Genomic DNA, 19,448 nt, shown 5'->3' with positions numbered 1-19,448 from the left:
TAGTTTGTGGTTCTTCATTAAACAGAAGTGTACAGTTTACAAGGGAAAGTGCAAACAACAGGAAAGTAACATCAATTCAGGTGCTCAAAGCCTCTAACAGAGACCACCTGGGTAAGTTGAGGCAAGCAGGAGAGTTTCCAGTTGAACCTTCTCTCCATGGCCGAAAATCTATGGCTAGACCTCTTCCCTCTCTCCCCCATAGTTATGTTATGGGATGGACAGTGGTGGTCTGTCGGAAATAGACTACGGTTTTACTCTTGGTTGTTTCTGTCCTTCCTGTCACAGCCCATCCACAAACAAGAAGCGGTAGAGAACACAGGATCAGCATGGGCGTCTGAAGGGGAGAGCACCCCACCTTCAGAGCCAGTTTCTGAGTGAGCTTACGCAGCATTTGGCACTTTTCTGGTTTGTTTTCCTGTGCTGACAAAAAGCACCTTCAGGGGGAGAGAGCTTGTTTGGCCTACACTGTTATATCGTAACCCATCAGTGAGGGAAGCCAAGGCAGAAACCATGGAACAGTCCTGCTGGACTGCGTCACTCTCTGCCTCCTATACTGGCTTTTTTATACAGCCCAGACCTGCCTACCCTCCCTACCCTTCAGCCCTCAGTCAGAAGTCTGTCACAGTCATGGCCGTGGGCCAGTGTGCTCCAGGCAGTCCCTCCCTCGGTTGCTATTTCTTCTTCCCAGGTGACTCTGGCTTGTGTCTAGTTAACCAAAAAAAACCCTCACATGGCAAAGACAAGGCCAGGGCCTCTCTCGCTGTTCTCCTCCTGTGCACCTGGGCAGCATTGCACTCACGGTCCCTGAAATCCGCCCCCCTGCCCCCCGTTTTCAGCTGATTCGTTTGAGGTTCTCTGGTCGAAGCTGTGTAGCCTCAGACATACACCAACTTGCAGCACGCCCTGCTTTCCACAAACAGCTCTTGTCAGGGCCATTGGCTCAGCCTAAATACTGTCACTCTTTGTTTGAGTAAGGATTCCCTCCTCCTCCTTCTCTCCCTCCCTCTTTCTCTATCTCCCTCTCCCCCCACCACCCAGCCTCTGTCTAGAACCAACATTTTCGGCGTGTGTGTGTGTTTGTTTGTTTGTTATGGGCCAACATTTTCAAACCAGAGACATTCCCTGTCTAGGTTTCACTTGGAACTGGATAGGCCTTGAGGAACTCTCATTTTCTCATCTATTTTTAAAAATTGATTTATTTAATTTTATTTTCTGTTCATTGGTCTGAAGGTGTTGGATCTCCCAGAGCCAGAGTACAGACAGTTGTAAGCTGCCATGGGGGTGCTGGGAATTGAACCTGGGTCCTCTGGAAGAGCAGCCAGTGCTCTTAGCCAATAAGTCCCCCCACCATGTCACTTTTTTTTCCTGAGACAGGGTTTCTCTGTGTAACTGGCTGTCCTGAACTCACTCTGGAGCCCAGGCTGGCCTCACACTCACAGAGATCCTCCTGCCTCTGCCTCCAGAGTGCTGGATTAAAGGCGTGCGCCGCCACCACACCCAGCACCGCCACCACCCCCAGCTGCTTTTCTCATTCTTGTGACCAAATCTCTGACTGGCGGGAGGGAGGGTTTACTGTGGCTCACGATTTAAGGGTACAGTCAGCTACAGTAGGGAAGGTATTACAGGGAGCTGCTAGCAGCTGTGGCGATGGGGTCATGAGATTGCTTACTCATGTCTTAGCTGACTAGAAAATGGGTGGAGGGATTCCAACACACAGCTGGTTTTAATTGTTTTTTCTATTTTATTCAGTCCTAGACTCCAGCCCATGTAATGGGACCACCCACGTGTGGGGTGGGTGGGCTTCCCCCTGCACCGTTCAATCCTCTCTGGAAACATTCCCAGAGACACACCCAAAGTTGTGCTTCCCTAGGTGTTTCTTAATCCAGTCAAGTTGTGGTAACTAACAGGCACACTTTGACTGAATTGGTGAGAAGGGAGTGGCCCGTTCGGGAAATGAGGCGGCATCAGCTCATTGGTGGCTTTGTTTGTTCATTTGTTTGTTGTCACAATTGTCTCATTTTATTCCATGTTTTCCCTCCTGGTTGTTAGTTTATAGGTGCTAGGTAGTGAAGGCTTCTGTGGTAAATAGAGCAAGATTGGGAAGGGCTTTTCTGCAGGACTTGTTAGAATCTTCACCAGGAGAGTTCTGATCCCTGGGGTGGGAGGGACCACCCTGCCTCACCTCGCCTGGTGGAGAACCCTGTCTATAAGAAATGCAGTGGCCGGCCGGGCATTGGTGGCACACGCCTTTAATCCCAGCACTCAGGAGGCAGAGGCAGGCGGATCTCTGTGAGTTCAAGTCCAGCCTGGGCTACCAACTGAGTTCCAGGAAAGGCGCAAAGCTACACAGAGAAACCCTGTCTTGAAAAACAAAGAAAGGAAGGAAGGAAGGAAGGAAGGAAGGAAGGAAGGAAGGAAGAAAGAAAGAAAGAAAGAAAGAAAGAAAGAAAGAAAGAAAGAAAGAAAGAAAGAAAGAAAGAAAGAAAGAAATGCAGCAGTACTGTTGTCTTCACCAACCCGGCTGGCCGGCTGCCTCATTTTCTGAGGCCCTCCTGCCACCAGGTGGCTGTGCGTCCATCCGGGGGACAGGCTGGTGGGATTTGAGTACGCCTGCGGTTTGAGCTCTGTATCTGAGGCATGCTGTGTCATACTGTTGTGTTCTTCTTACCCCCCCCCCCCCCAAACAGAGAAGGAGACCTTCCTGGATCCTTTCATCCTCCGAGACCTCCTGCCCGCGTCCCTGGGTAGCTACTACCGGTACACAGGCTCCTTGACCACCCCGCCGTGTAGTGAAATCGTGGAGTGGATTGTCTTCCGGAGGCCTGTTCCCATCTCCTACCACCAGGTGAGCAGTCTGCCCCAACTTATGCTCTGCATCTTGACTGATACGGGGTTTGGTTTAATTCTCTGCTTTTTATTGATTTCTTCATAGAGTTCTAAAACCAAGAATAGCAGAATATAAACTAGGATTCCTCAGTGCTGCCTTTTGGACATGACATAACAGTGCCATCAGTATCCCATGGCAGCGTGGCTTCAGACAGTGTGCCTGCAGGGACCCGGCCTGTCAGTAGTCAGGCATGGATTTAGGAGAGACTTGCAGGGCTCCACCCATGCCTTATTGGCTGCTGATGAACTCTGGAGAAAGGACAATCACTGAATCACTTGGATTCACCAAGGACCCCAACAGGCTCAATGGATAGTTTCAAACCCATGGTCACACAGATAGTCCTGGTTAAACTTGGTGGCTCTAGAGTGAATAAGAAAAAGACACAAACATGGAAAAGGAACTTTAGGGGATAGAGAAAATAATAGGAATGTAAGTGACATTAGAGATTTTAGGGAGGGGACAACAGTATTCAGAATCTGCATTATTCCTGCATGAAATTGACAAAGAACACAATTTGTAAAAGTGGTATAAACAATAAGCTTTAAACATGAAAAAAAATGTTTTCAGCTGAAGATTAACCAGCTGAGAATTGCAGACATGAAATGAGGTGTTGTTTGGGATTTGGTCTTGGGGAAATAATAGTGGGTCCACAGTGATAGCTTACATCAGAGGCACATCTGCTCTTCCTGTGTGTTTCCCCATGCATGGTCTTAGAAGGCAGATATTGTTTATACCCTGATTTTATGGTGGAGATAGAGACAGTGGAGGGTCAGTGGCTTCCAGGATCACACTGGGAGCAAAGCCACGGTGTCTGTTCTCAGTATCATACTCTGAGTACTCAGCCTACCACAGCTGAGAAAACAGATCCATATACACAAAGACTAATGTGTTGCTCACTGAGCTCTCTGGCCCTCACTTCTCACTGTCAGAATATCTAAGCAGATCAACATAAAGGAGCAAAGTTATGTTTTTACTGTTTCCTGAGGGTTTTATCTGTGGTTGGCTGGATTTGCTGTTCTGGTCCTGGGTGGCAGGATATGGTGAAGGAAACAACTTAGCCCATCATGACCAGAAAGCAACTGGCAGCAAGGACATGTGGGGACATGACACCAAAGGCACATCACTGTGACTTCATCGGTGGGTAAGCCTTTGGAGGCGCTGGCATCCTCTTGACCTGTCACTCATTTCTCAGTAGTGCCAGCATCTGGGGCATGGTATGCCTGAGCCTCCCAGTGGAGCCCACACTTATTTCTGAACAGGCTTCTTATATGTGTCAGTTGGATCAGTGACACAAAGGCACTGAGAGATGGGTCCTACCCAGATGTGGCACACGAAGGGCATGAGAGTATAAAGGCATTGGTTACCATGTGAGGACCCAACCATGTGACCCGCTGCTACACTGCTTTCCTTTGGTTTGGGTCTGGGTTGACCTCCTTGGAAGATGGGATTCAGGCCAAGCAGTTAATCATGGGGAGAAACTGGTGAAATAAGACTGGAATTGCCATATTGGCTGAGGAGAGAGACACCAGAGGAGTGAGGGCCCTTAAATCACATTCCGAGGGTTGACAGAATGAAGGAGAGACTTTTTAGAAAGCATGTGTTCCTTGTCAAAAGTTCAATCTAGAGTCCTTAACATAGTTCATTGGGAAAGCCACTTGTAGCCACGCCTAATGACGTGAGTTCAATCCCCAGGGTCTACATGATGAAAGGTGAGAACCAACTCCCACACATTGTCCTCTGACTCCCACATGTGTGGCCCTCCAAAATAAATAAGTAAATGTAATTTTAAAAAATTAAGATTTTAGCTTGTACTGGGAGAATATAGTAAGACGCCTGGTGTGTAGTGCCAGGAACAGTGGGCAGGACATAGGAGGTAGTGAAGGGCTCTGGTGAGGCCCTTCCCGACCCAGCCACCCTTAGAGTGGTGGGGAGCAGGGAAACAGACTGAAGGGGAACATTCTAGAATGATGTGATAATGCCAGTGTTTAACCAAGAACACAGGTAATAAGGTTTTAATCTTGAGGCATGGTCCAGAATTTTTCCTAAAGCAAGGCAGAGGGTAGAGACTAGGGAGCAGGAGGAAGGGTCAGATGGCTCTCTGCTTAGGCATGGTTCTGGCTACAGCAAACAGAGATGACCACTTCAGTAAGCCCAAGCAGACAGTGTATTTTGGAGAAGCAATAGTCAGGACGTTTTGAGGCAAGGCTGTTGTGTGCCTTCCTGCACAGGACTGACTTCTAACTAGGAAGCAAAGCCCAGGCTTTGTTTCTGTCTTGCCTCCAGAGGTCTCATAAATCAGGGAGCTTCTTGAATGGCTTCGGAACTGATCCTGTACCAGGCACAGCTCTGCTCCTTCCGTTTGCTCTTGGTTTCATGGTCCACTATGGTTGTACTAGTCCCAGTGGACCCTTAAGGTCAAGAGCTGGCAATAGCTGGCCAAAGCCAGGTCTTCCATCAAGAAAGGATTCCTGAAGATGTATCTGAGAATTCAGCCAACCAAAATCTGGCCTTGAGTCACATGCCTGTCCGTAAGTAAGCCAGCAGAAGTGCTGGCTAGTGCCCCAGAGCATCCAGTGCTGACCTTTCTCGTGTTACAAGGAGCAGGAGCTGTAGGAGATTCAGCAGAGCAGCCTTTATCCTCCTGGCAAAGCAGGGTGGCATGGTGCCAGGCTAACCTGAGGCTTTTTGCTGGTAGCATCCATTTTTCTTTGAGGATGTTTTTCTTCATTCACACTATAATAGAAAAGGAAGGACGAGCAATTTGATTTCTGAACAGGATCTGCCAGCTGCAAGGAGAAAATGAAATCGAGAGTAGTTTTCTTCCCAATGGTGAAGCCAACATTGTTTTGTTTTTAAAGAAATCAGTCCAAATATTTATTTCTTAGGGTTGAGTAAAGAGTGTAGTTGATTTTTAAAAGGGTCCTTTTTGTTACTTAAGATAAATGCTTCTGTCTTCAAATATTTAAATGCTTGAGCTACTGAAGTTAAGTAATACAGATTTGCCCAGGTTTTTTGTTGTTGTTGTTGTTGTTGTTTGTTTTTTGTTGTTTTTGTTTGTTTGTTTGTTTTTGTTTTTTGGAAGAGATTCTGGTGAAATGGGGGATGAGGGTGGCAGTTGGCTAGTCCAGGAGATCTGTAGGCCATCAACATATACTAGGTTGTTTTGGCAGCTACAGATATCTAATAGGTTCAAACAAAGCACAGGCTTTTGGGGAGTATATATCTGCAGAAGAGTTTGTGGATTTGGAGCATTTTGACATTTGGAATTGGATCTTTAGAAAGTGCTTTGTTGATACCTCTGTGCTCTTTGGAGCTCTAGAACAAAACAAGGACACGCAAGGAGAAGAATTCATTGCCTTCCCTGGAAGAGTTGTGTTACAAAGAAACAAAGAGGACAGAAATCATACTTGCTTTCTAATTTCTTATTGTCAATTGCCTGCAGCTCGTGCTGCACGCCTGTCAGACCCTGCTCCCTCCATCACAGCCTCACTCCCAGGGGAAGAAGACAGCTCCTTTCCCCTATGGCTGCACTGGCTCCTTGCTGGCCAGCTTTGCAGAGGCCACAGCTGCGTCACCCCACCCCCACCCCACCCTACCTCCACCCAGAAAAGAAAGTGTCAGCCATCCAAGTGTTCTTGCTTCAGACCTCCCTATTCCGCCACTGACAGCATTCTTTCTGAACCTAGCACAGAACACACATTCCATGGAGGCAGAGGCCGATTTGGAAAAGCTTAGTGGTTAGGAATTCCACATCTGCCTCTATGGGAAAGAAACCAGGTCTTTTAGGTCCTGTTCAGCTGTTTTAGGTCCTGTTTCTCAGAAGCTCCCCCGCCCCCTTGTATCTTCTCACATGGCTGTGGTGCCTATAAACAGTGAGGACGTTAGTTCTTCCTAAGATGTGGTGACCAGCAGGAGCGGGAGCTGGGAATATGGATTTCTTTAAAGGCTTGCAGGGCACACGAAGAGCTTCTTAAGCTGCCTCTTTTGTACTCCCCTGTGGCTCTACATAGGTAGTCTAACTAGCTCTTAGCCAGTGAGCTCAGCTTCTGGCTTGTATGATAATGTAGATCCAAATATGATCCTTTTTGGTGGAACCTAGACATCTTGTTTGATCGGTAGTCGGCGTGATTTATTTGACTCCGCTGTCCATCCATTGTAAACACCAGGCAAAAGCCGTAGGGCTGGAAATACAATTTAACAGTGAAAACACTTGTTGCACAAGTGTGAAGACCAAAGTTCGGATCCTAGGAAACCAGAAAAATACTGAGTGAGCACAGTGGCCTGCCTGTAACTGCCAACCTTGGAAGGCAGAAACAGGAGATCCCAGAGAAAACTGATTATCAAAACTAGCTATATGGGGAGCTTGGAGTTTGATTGAGAGAGACTGTCCCAATGAATAAGGTGAAAAGAGATGGAGAATGATTGCTCAGGCTTCCAAGTGTGCATACACACACACACACACACACACACACACACACACACACACACGAGCGGGTGTAAGTGGGATAAGAGTGAGAGAAAATGGGAAATAAAATAATGTCATCCCCTTGTCATCCAAACAAAATGATGGTATTGCAGTCTGGGTCTGGAAGCTTCAAGGAGTAGGCCTACTTCTTGGAGTCAGATGCCTGTAGTCTTTCTTCATACTTTCGTATTTGTGTATAGTAGATGTTGAACACATTCTCTCATGGTGAGTCCAGAAGATATTTTTCTTGGGTTCAGTTGGTACAATTCTCTTCATTCTGCAGCAGTCTCACAAATGATGCTTCTTTACCCCATCACCAACAGACTGGCTCCTCCTACAGGTTCAACTATGGCATTGCCTGTAGTTCTCTCTAGCATGATTTTGTTTTAATTTTTGAATTTTATGTGCATGGATATCTTGCCTACACATATGTCCATGTACTACATGAACATGATTCCTGGTGCCTGAGGAAGCCTACAGACTGCACTGAATCTTCTGAAACTGGAGTTATGGACTAGAGTGAGCTGCAGTGTGGGTGCTTGGAAGTAAACCCAAATCTTCTGCAAGAACACCAAGGCTCAACACCGAGCTATCTCTTACAATAAGTGTGACTTTGGGGGGTATGCTTTCTAATATTCAATAAATCTGAATATGTCTTAATTAGTCTGCTTTGGATGTTTCATCTTTTTTCCCCCTATCAGTGAGATAGATCAGAAAGGACAGGGTTATCAGCATTGTCTTCTTTTGACTGTTCTTACATCTGTCAGAATAATTAGACTATGTCTTTGGAGTTCAGAGCTTATGCTTTGGAGGCTAATTGCCTTCAAATGGTGAGTTCCATTCCTGGCTTCATTTCTCAGATAAGTTACTCTACTTTGTGCCTCTGTTTTCCCATCTGTAAAAACATAATAAAGGTGAAATGTCTAGACTTGTGCCTGACAGGAGAGGAAGCAGCTTGACGACCTTCCTGTCTTCTTTATTAAATGATCACCATAACCAAAGGACAGCCCTCTCCCCATAGAAATAAAGAAAGCCATGTATTGTGTTTAAATTCTATAGTGGATACATTGAAAAATATAAATAAGAACAGAAAATTAGTTTTAACAGAGTTCAACCCAGTATTCTGAACTATTACTTTAGTGTGGGCTAGCTAATGGAAGAGCATGCATAGCCCCTGAATATCTAAGTATTAAGGCCATGACAACTGTGTGTCTGGTGACCAGAAATGTCCCTGCCAACACTATGTAATGTGCAGTACATGTGAAGAAAGAAAAGTTCTAAATTGTGAGGTAAAGATGCCATGATTAATCCAAAAGAGACTGCTTTCCTTGTTAATTGTCTGAAGACGATTTCTTTATGTAGAAGGCCTCTCTCTAATTGCCTCCTGGAGAAGTGTCTGAGCCACAGGAAGGACGTGGCCTTGCATTTAGCTAGCAATTCTCAGATCACATTTTCTGCAGCTGTGCTTCAGAAGTACCTGAGATGCTCAGGGTTATTGGGTATTTAATACTCCATTGTCACTGTCTATTCTGTAATGAGGCAACACACAGGGCTCACCCTGCCATTCCTGAAGCATCTCCAGGGCCTGAGATGAAACCTGTTCATTCCTAATGCAGCTCCCTGCGTTTTAGTGGAGTTAAGCATGGACTCCGAGTCTTTCGAATAGGGCCTGTATACACACCTCTTAAAGTACTGATTGTGCCAGTGTTTAATGGCTCCTAATCCTATTATTTTTTTATTTTCTCTAATCTCTTTCCTTCAGCCTCAGTGGTCCCCTCCTGACATTTTGTGGACCAAGAGCCCTGGCAACACACACATGGCATGAATAGATTTCAACTTTCCTTTGATTCAAACTGACAGATTAAAAACTAATTATTCTCTGAAATACTTTTATAATAAAAACTAAGTTGAAATGATTTATATACACTTCCAGCCAGCACATTTGCGATTCAAGGTTAAAATTGTTCTTGTAACAGCACAGTTAAAATGCAATTACAGCTCCCCAAGCAGGGATAAAAGAAAGAAGTATTTTACACACTCTCTTCAAAAGTTAAAAAGTCAATTTGATATTACAGAAATAAAAATTTTCATTTATTTTTACTAAATGATAAAGACTTCATTAGTTACATTAAAGTTAAGATAAATCCGAGTGTGTTTATTACCTCCTCCTGGAAATAGCTCTGGTGAATAGTGGTGAAGGCCTTGGGATGTGGAGAGCATTTTCCCCCTTGACAGCCATCTTGTTCCTGCCTCTCTGTTGGATGTGTGTGGCTTCCTTTCAGAACACAAAAGAGGACAAACAGATGATATTGGGTAGCCTGTCTGAATTGGCCTTGGACTTAGCTAACAGGAACTGCTGGGGACAAACTGTCACCACATTGGGTCCTCCACTGCTGGCTTCTCATTCACTGAATCATGCTATGGGCCTGTTAAGTGTGACATGGTATGGTGGAGAGAAATTGAGTGACTCAGACATGGGTTTCCAGTCCTTACTCCATCCTTTGTTCCCTTTGTGATCTGGGCATGTTATTCAATGTCTCAAGGGCCAGTTTCCCAATCGGTGTCAGTAACACATGACTGCTAGCAGTAACAATGGCCCCAACCTCACAGCTCCTCTCTGATGACTAAGAAACAAAGCATGTGCTATTTTCTCTGGTGCTCACATCTCATAAGGGCTTGGTAAGTCTTAGCTGCTTGAGTCAGTGTTTGCCTTAGTCACTGTTCTATTGCAGTGTAGAGACACCATGGCCAAGGCAACTCATAAAAAGAATGCATTGAACAGGGGGTTTCAGGGCCTTAGTCCATGATCAGAATGGTGGGGAGCATGACATCAGGCACACAGGCATGGAACTGAAGCATTAGCTGAAGATTTACATTTTTTTCCCACAAGCCTAGGGCAGAGTGAAAGAGACATTGAGCCTGGCGTGGGCTTTTGAAACCTCAAAACCCACCCCAAGTGATGCAACTTCTCTCACACAGCCACACCTCCCAATCCTTCCCAAACCGTCTACTACTGGGAATTAAACATTGAAATATGAGCCTATGGGGGCCATTCTTATTCAAACCACCACAATACAATAATAATGTTATTAATATTATTCTTTTAGGCTAAAAGTGAGTTTTAAAACAATGTTTTCTAGTGTTTGATGAACTGCCTATTATAAAGTAAGTTTGATAAAATAAGTAATAAAGAGAATGAGGAAAGAGCAGATTTGCCATGTTACATTGTTGTAATCAGTACAATCACCACTAGCTACAGTCTTCATAAAATAAAAATAATTGTAGTAATAATATTTATTGAGTACTTCCTTGTGTCAGGAACTATTTCAAACACTTTATATATAGCAACTCATTAAAGAGTTAGAACAAACACATGAGGTGTTATCCCTGTTGTACTGTAAAGTCTCAAAAGTACAGAATGTGTGGGGAGCTAGGAAGATGGTTCATTCAGTGAAGTGTTTGAAAGCATGAGAACCTGAGTTTGGATTCCCCTTTAACCTCTTAAGAAGAGCAGCAACATGCCTGTAATCCCAGCAGAGATGGGGATCGCTAAGCATTGGTGCCAGCCAGTCTAGCAGAATTGGTAACCTTCAGGTTAGTGAAGATACCATCTCAAAAAGTAAAGTGGAGGGTGATCAATGAAGGTGATCAACTGCTGGTCTCCATATTTGCCTGCACATAGACATGCATGCATATACATTTATGCATACACACAATACACACAAAAATAGGAAGAACAAGTAGGATGGCCAAGACCACACCTTCGTCAGGCAGTCTCTGAAAACAAGTTTGGACCCAAGTGTTAAGAGTGGGAGCTTTCAAGATGGAAAGCAAGGCACAGGCCAGGTCATCAAGAGTGGGAGATTGAGGTGGTATGCAACCAGAGCTGTAGCATGATGGAGTGTGCAGTTGTTCTATTTGGGATTTATTTTTATCTTGTATGTATGAATGTTTTGCTTGTGTGTATCGTATATGCACCACACGCATGCCTGGTGCTCATAGAGGGCCAGAAGAAGGTGTTGGATCCCCTGGAACTTGATTGTAGATGGTTGTGAGCTTGAATGTGGGTGCTAGGATCCAAACCTTGGTCTTCTGCAAGGGTAGCTGATGTCATAACTGCTGAGTCATCTCTCCAGAGCCCCAGTGTACAATTTAAAGTATCACTGTGTCACTTCTAACCAGATATGGAAGGGTCCAACAGATCGAGCATCAAATATGCACACTGGTCGAAGGCTCAGAGAGGCATGTCTGTCTGGCTGGTCCTGTGGTCTAGCATTTAGACTGCCATGTCATACAGCTCCTCCTCTTCTGGTCTTTGGGCTTTCCATGTACAATCTAAAATAGATGTGAAGGTCACTTGAGTTCTACTGGTACAACAAAGAAGGTAGACTTTTCCCTAATCAAGAATCAGGGAGGTTTCTACTCTGTCACAACTGTGGCCATTATTGCCAAAGGGATGGCCACTGGCCATTTCCACACCTTTTAGAGTAATGACAGGGTTAGCAAATGCTGCCAACCTACCCTAAGGCGTTTGATAAGCCTGCTAAGCCTGCCCTCCTGTGTGAACCCTTCTGTGTGGCTGTCAAGAGAAATGATGATCCAGTTGACAATATAATATCGTTCTGGTCATCAGTTCACTCTGAACCATCACACCCTTCCCTCAAAGTCTGCCAGGCAAGTTGAGTTAATGACAAGGAAGCATCTTGAGCTTTTAAGCCATAGCATGTCATTAAGCTGTGGGAGCAATTTAAATGGAGGCACTTTTTACAACCTGCCTCTTTTTACAGTTATGTGACTAATTCTTTACTGAGGCTTCAGAAGTAACCTTTTTTAGAACTGAGTGCTAGCCGAGAAGGAAGCACATATTCTAGAGAATAAACAAGGCATGATGCTGGATTGCTGAGAGTTCTTCCCTTGGCTCTTCAAAGCTTAATGGCTCTCTGGCCAGACTACTCTCTTCCAGAAGACTTCCTGTCTGACTTGTATGTGACAGCCCAGTCCATGTTAAAAACAAACAAACAAACAAACAAACCCCACCCTGAATGTGAAGAAATCCTTCCCTTTATTCAACTCACATTTCTGTGGCTTTTATTTAAGCCATTTTTATTTGGCCTTCAGTGGACACGGAGAGTAGCTGATCAGCATCTTCTACAAGGCCTTTAATCAAATTGCGCCTCCCTCACCCTTTCTTCACGCCAAACAATTCTCTTATGCCCTTTCTCTTTTCCTCACAGGTATTCTCCAACTTTTAATCATTTTGATCTGTCTTTACCTGGACCATCTCTAGAGGGTCTTTGTTAATTCCTTTCATAAGATTTTAGGAAGTCATTTCCTCTGAGAAAATCAGAAACCTATTCTCTCTCTCTCTCTCTCTCTCTCTCTCTCTCTCTGTGTGTGTGTGTGTGTGTGTGTGTGTGTCTGTCTGTCTGTCTGTCTGTCTGATTTTGGTCATCACATCAAGCTCATGACATCACTGGGCTGGGGGCTTTTAGCCCTTTTACAGCTCAGTGGTTCACATCTCCATAGCATCAGCAGTCTAGTGAATGATTTTGCTTGGCTGGAATCTCGAACTGCATCCCTGTCTCACGCAAAGGAAGTAAACCTCAAGCTGGTCGTTTTCTGGGTCATTTTCAGAACTGGGTGTTGATCTAGGCCTGAAGATGACCCCCAACTCAGAATCTGCAAAAATCCAGATAGTATTGATAATTTTAAACGTTTTTACGTACTAGTATTGATGGCCAGCTACCTAGCTCCCTGAAGCCTGCAATAGTTTCTAGCCCTCTGCTTTTCTGCCCTTTCTTTGGTGACAAGATTATCTTTGTGTTCTGATGAGAGTAATCATGACAGCCAGTCAATGCTCCATCCTTACACACAGAAGAATGACCTTTCTTAATGATGCAGGGCTGAGGGCTACAAAGAATCCATCTTGATGGTCAGGATATGATTGTGGGATGCTGGATTGTTTTTTCTTTTCTTAAAAAGTTTCACCAGTGTTCTTGTGGAAGATGTTTTTTCATAGTGATCGTGACAGCAGCTGATCTTCTTTAAACACTTGTTGTGTTCTGGATGACCCACATAGATTCCATCTTCTCAGAACCCTACATTTATAGGCATTTCACTGATAAGGATTTTGCATTTGTAGAGAGCTTGAGTCATTTGTCTGTGACTAGCCAACTATCTGGTAAGTTTAGAACTGGGCACTTGAACTTACCCACACATTTAGCACTGAGCATTGTCATGACTTGGCTGAATTTGATTTGTAGTACATCCACAGAGGCTTGTTTATAAGAACTAAGTTGCTATTTCGTAAGCTGTTAGTGTGTACTTTGAATGTTATATGTGGATGAAGTGTTTCATCATTGGTCCTGTAAACACTATTCTGGTTACCACCATTTTATGGAAAGAGAGTATGGGGAAGTCGTGTATGCAGGGCCTCTAGTTCATACGTAGGCAGTTTACTTCCAGGACACATCATAAGTTTGTGTTCTACCCATAGTACTAAAAATATTTCTGGGAAAATCTACAGAAAGCGCGTGGTCTGTAAAGCCCCACCCACCTGCAGCTGAGAACAGCCCCAATTAGTGGTCAAGACAAAGATGCAACCCCGGTAGTGGTTCCATAAGGCAACCTACTACTCAGTAGATCATCCTTGGCCTGGCCACTTGCCATTTCATGTTCTGATCAGCCATATCCTTTGGATCATATAGCTGTACTGATTGAGTTTTTCTCCTCCTCTCTCTGGTTCTTTGATCAGCTTGAGGCTTTTTATTCCATCTTCACCACGGAGCAGCAAGATCACGTCAAGTCAGTAGAGTACCTGAGAAACAACTTCCGACCACAGCAGGCTCTGAATGACAGAGTGGTGTCGAAGTCCGCTGTTCGAGATGCCTGGAATCATGACCTAGCCGACTTCTTGGACAACCCACTAGGGACAGAAGCCTCTAAAGGTAAATTTTGATTGAGTCCTCTAGCCTGGAGGAGGAAGGTTTCTCATCATAAATGATTTTAAATTATAAAGGGAATGAAGACATGGATTTGGATTCTCAGACCCACATAAAAGCCAGGCTTAGTACTGTGCATCTGTAACCTAGTTCTGGGAGTGGCTGTGTGGGGTACAAAGACATGAAGAGTGCCCAGAGCTCATTGACCAGCCAGTATTTCCAATCAGTGAGCTCTAGATTCAGTGATAGACCCTGTCTCAAAAACTAATATAGAGAAAAATTGAGGGAGACACCTGATGTAAACCTTTGCACGCGCGCTCACGTGCGCGCGCACGCGCACACAGACACACACACACACACACACACACATACACACACTTCAAAGTCAGCCAAGAATTGAGACTTGTTGTTAAAAGCATAAGTTTCTCTGTGAAAAGAAATTTGTCTAGACAATAAATAGAAATGATGTGCGGATAATTTTAGTTGGATTGTTTAAAATTGCCCCTTTGACTAGAAGGAATAGACCAGTCATTCTCTGTCTATTTTTATTTCATACTTCCAAACTAATTAGTAATATCTAAATGAAACTCTTGTTTAATCAAACTCTTGTCTTACGTGTGTGTTTTATTGTTGTTTGGTTTTTTGAGGCAGGGTCTCAAAGTAGACTAAGCTGGCCTCAAGTTTTCTATGCAGGCAGAGGTGACCTTGAACTCCTCATCTTCCCCCCTCTAGCTCCTAAGGGCTGAAATTGCCACCATGCTCTTTGGTTATGCAGTGCTGAGTATGGAACCCAAGGGTTTGTGCCTGTTAGGTTAAAGTGCTCTCCCACTGAGCCACGTCCCCAGCTCTGACCTACCTTTCAGGCATTTCTCTGTTGAGATCAGGAATTTTCTCTAAGCTGAAACACCAGCATCTTTGAAGTACTCCATGCAACATTCGTGTTGAGAGTTTAGTTCTGGTGTCTGCTAAGTATGTGAGTGTCACTTGCTGGCCTCTTACCTCCATTTCTGTATTCTCATGTGAACTGAATGTGAGTTCCAACCCAGGAACCCTTGCTCTTCCTTTTAGCCTTGTTTTTGTTACTGTTTGTTTGTTTATAAATCACTTATAATTGTGAGTTGCTTCTTCAGAACCATGTGGAGAAGTATGTCTGGTCAAAGCCCTTGTCCTGGGAGAGGTGGAAACAGAAAGTTTGCCTTGGTGTGATGATGCAGCTCTTTCTCAACCGAGTGTTCTCTTCCTTGGGAGTTGTGTGTGTAGATGGCATAGGAGGAACTCACATGCTTTGTCAACAGGAAAAGCAGACTGTTTTCTGTGTAGTGTGCTAAGTGACAGGGGAGCCTGTTCCAAGAATGTCCCCACTCCCCTTATTAACACATGAGCTTTTCAGGTCCAGAAGAATGAGATTATATCCCACAACACCTGTACTTGGATAATAGTAATAAGCCTGTTTTCTAAGCTCCTAAACCTAAAAAGGAGCAGAAAGGAGACAGCAGGGAAGAGCAGGATGCAACCTGTGGCAGAGCATTTACCTAACAGCAGAGCAAGGCCCTGAGTTCAGCCTTTAGCACAAGTGTAGGCAGTGGGAGCAGCAATGAGTAGAGGTCTGACTTGTCTGTCTGTGGTTTAGTGTAGGACACTGCTCTGGCCAGATGTGCTCATGAAAGGCTTGAGATTCGGGTCAAGCTCATTTCCTGTCAGTAGCAGGACAATTAAGATGCTCACAAACCTATGAGATGCCTCAGGGTTGGATCGGTATTAAAAAAATCCTCACTTGGGTCAACCTTTTAAACTTGGCTAAAAATAACTGAACTTGAAGCCTTTTTCCCAAGAGAACCTTGGGAAAGGAGACCTCCTTAGGGTTCTCTCTTTGTGAGAAGTCTGTGCCGAGGTCGTGCAAGGGATATGGAATCTGGATCAAGAGCAATCCGCTAGCTCAGAAATGCTGAGAACCCCACAGTAACAAAGCTCTTCCCTGGAAAGTGGGCTGAGCAGCTGAGTGACAGATGAGCTGTGCAGAGAGAATGGGTGGCATCTGTCATCTAAGAAAGTTAGAGGGTGGTGTTCTTCCTTCATTCCAGTGTCACTGTAGACAAGGCCCTCCACTGAATGTGGCCCAAGCCTTAAATGTGGGATGTGGACAGTCAGTTCCTCATTCTCCAAAGCTTACTGCAGATCATGTCCATTCTTAACTCTTAAAATGTGTAATTATTTAAAGGATGTTTGCTATTTCTAGAGGGGTCATAAGGAGAGAGAGAGGGGAAGGAGAGGAGGAAAAAGGGGGAGAGATAGAGACAGAGGGAGGGAGGGAAAGAGAGAGCTAGAGAACTCTGCAATCCTGTTTGGATTTTCAGCATTGTAGAAAAGTGAAATCACTCCCTTTCCTGAGTGTTTGATAACTGAATCGGTATAAAACCCTTGTCGTAGGCGTGGGTCTGAGTCCACGGGCACCTGTGGAAACCCTTGTCATAGGCGTGGGTCTGAGTGAGTCCACGGGCACCTGTGGAAACCCTTGTTGTAGGCGTGGGTCTGAGTCCACGGGCACCTGTGGAAACCCTTGTCATAGGCGTGGGTCTGAGTGAGTCCACGGGCACCTGTGGAAACCCTTGTTGTAGGCGTGGGTCTGAGTCCACAGGCACCTGTGGAAACCATTGTCGTAGGCGTGGGTCTGAGTCCGTGGGCAGCTGTGGAAACCCTTGTCATAGGCGTGGGTCTGAGTAAGTCCACGGGCACCTGTGGAAACCCTTGTCATAGGCGTGGGTCTGAGTCCACAGGCACCTGTGGAAACCATTGTCGTAGGCGTGGGTCTGAGTCCACGGGCACCTGTGGAAACCCTTGTTGTAGGCGTGGGTCTGAGTCCACGGGCACCTGTGGAAACCCTTGTCATAGGCGTGGGTCTGAGTGAGTCCATGGGCACCTGTGGAAACCCTTGTCATAGGCGTGGGTCTGAGTAAGTCCACGGGCACCTGTGGAAACCATTGTCGTAGGCGTGGGTCTGAGTCCACGGGCACCTGTGGAAACCCTTGTCATAGGCGTGGGTCTGAGTGAGTCCATGGGCACCTGTGGAAACCCTTGTCGTAGGCGTGGGTCTGAGTCCATGGGCACCTGTGGAAACCCTTGTTGTAGGCGTGGGTCTGAGTCCATGGGCACCTGTGGAAACCCTTGTCATGAGTCCATGGGCACCTGTGGAACCCTTGTTGTAGGCGTGGGTCTGAGTCCATGGGCACCTGTGGAAACCCTTGCTGTAGGCGTGGGTCTGAGTCCACGGGCACCTGTGGAAACCGTTGTCGTAGGCATGGGTCTGAGTCCACGGGCACCTGTGGAAACCCTTGCTGTGGGCGTGGGTCTGAGTCCATGTGGAAACTTACAGGTTCTTATAATGTAGAACAAAGCACTGGACCAGGCCAAAGGGATAATGAGGGATATGGAGGCTGTTTACTAAGGAAAAAAACGGCACTCCTTGGAAGGGAGTGGGCTTGGAGAGAGGGAACAGCACGGAGACCCAAGCGTGTTGCCCCCATTGCCTTGACCCCCCTTTGTGTCATTCACATAGCACCCATCTCTTTCCACGTTCCGAAACGTGACTTTCTTTGCACATGTTCTGCTCTCCCTGTGTGACTCTGGTGGGGAGGGGTCTCCAGGCTTCCTGCCAGCTGACTTCTGTGTTAGTCTTGCTATCTCCTTATCCAGCCCTTCTGTCCTGTCACACACTGACACGGTAGACGGATGAATAAAAGACAGGTCTAAAAATGAAGTACATGTACTAGGCCACTGCATAAAGGAGAAGCGAGAATGTAAACCCCAGGTCTAGAACCTTCCTCAGAGAGAAGAGAGGAGAAGAGGACACAGCCTCTCCTTCAGTACAGGTGGCTCTTCCCTAGCTAGTGAGTTTCTGGGAGGAGATCTGTGACCCCCAAGACACACCCTATAGGTGCATTCAGTTTGAAGTCCAAAGCAGCATATTTTAGCACAAGAGCCCTGAACTCACTGGAAATGCAGTGCTGCACAACTGTAGAGATATGCATGAAACGTGATCACAGCTTGATGAATTTCCATAACTAAATGCACCTGAGTAACAAGAACTCAGATCAAGGAGCTAACATCCCCACTGTCAAAGGATGGTCGCCATGCCCTTTCAGATGTGGATTCCCCTGGTAACCACTACCAGAGAGTGGTGTCCTTGTGTGCTTGTGACTAGCCTCCTTAGTGCCTTACTCCACCTGGTCTTAAGAGTGTGACATGGAGTTGTGGTTTGTTCATTCTGAAGACTATATTCCATGTGTGACTAGTCCAGAAAGTACTTACTGTATACAGGATTACACGATCTATTTCTAAACTTGTCTGGTTGGGTGTCAACTAGTGAATACTCTCAACTCTGCAGGCTACATGACTCCTGTTATAATTGCTCAAGTCTTCCATTGATCCATGGAAGGAGCCAATACCAATACGCAAATGAGTGGGCATAGATAGTGTCCTCCAGTGACACTTTATTTAACACAAATGAGTCCAGAACAGAGTTGTCCTGGGAACCTAGTTTTGACCCCTGCTCTAGGGAATATGCCACATGAGATGGAGAAAGCGTATGGTTTTTAAAGGTAAATATCGAATAACTCAACAGTTGCAGTGTGATTAAGGATACAGCTTAATGGTAGAGGGTGTGCGCAAAATGCCCAAGGCACAGGTCTTCCATCCCGTCTCCTCCCCACCAATGGTGGTAGTAGTAACTGTGACTTGTTTGGTTTTTACATGCTGTTTAGAGATTTATGAACCTGCTTGTCAGCTGCTCACTATTTCAACTTAGGACCTGACCGTCAGAGGTATAACCAGAGCCTCAGTTGAGTGCATGTAGCTGTGATCTTTAATAATAACAGTGCTGGTTGTGTGCCAAGGCAAGGCCCCCATCTCCACCTCCATCATTCCTGTGTCCAGATGATTGGTTGCAGCTGCAGGGAGACAACAGAATGTAGTCTGCTACTGCCCCAGCCCAAGAAGCATGGTCTTGCAGAACACCAAAGAAAAGGGGAGGAATGGTCATCTGAATCCTGCCTTGTTACTCAAGAAAGACATAATGGATGCCATCCATAAAAAACATAAAACCGTGGTTCCAGAAAACAGAAACAATATTTAGACTCAGTGAATTGTTCAAGGGACATCC

General features: G+C 45.5%; 1 protein-coding gene across 2 annotated transcripts in view; it reads left to right on the top strand.

The window, feature by feature from the left end:
• The window catches only part of Ptprg (protein tyrosine phosphatase receptor type G), a 697,305-nt gene that overhangs the window by 565,024 nt on the left and 112,833 nt on the right, over positions 1–19,448 (top strand). For both annotated transcript variants that reach the window (XM_036200071.1, XM_036200070.1), the window contains exons 7-8: positions 2,688–2,845; positions 14,107–14,299. In XM_036200071.1, coding sequence (XP_036055964.1) covers positions 2,688–2,845; positions 14,107–14,299 — 351 coding nt within the window. The remainder of the gene's footprint in view (positions 1–2,687; positions 2,846–14,106; positions 14,300–19,448) is intronic.

Source organism: Onychomys torridus, chromosome 9, assembly GCF_903995425.1.
Source record: "Onychomys torridus chromosome 9, mOncTor1.1, whole genome shotgun sequence".
NCBI classification, from domain to species: Eukaryota; Metazoa; Chordata; class Mammalia; order Rodentia; family Cricetidae; genus Onychomys; species Onychomys torridus.
The sequence above is the reverse complement of the archived record's forward strand: the minus strand, read 5'-3'. Positions and strand labels throughout refer to the sequence as shown.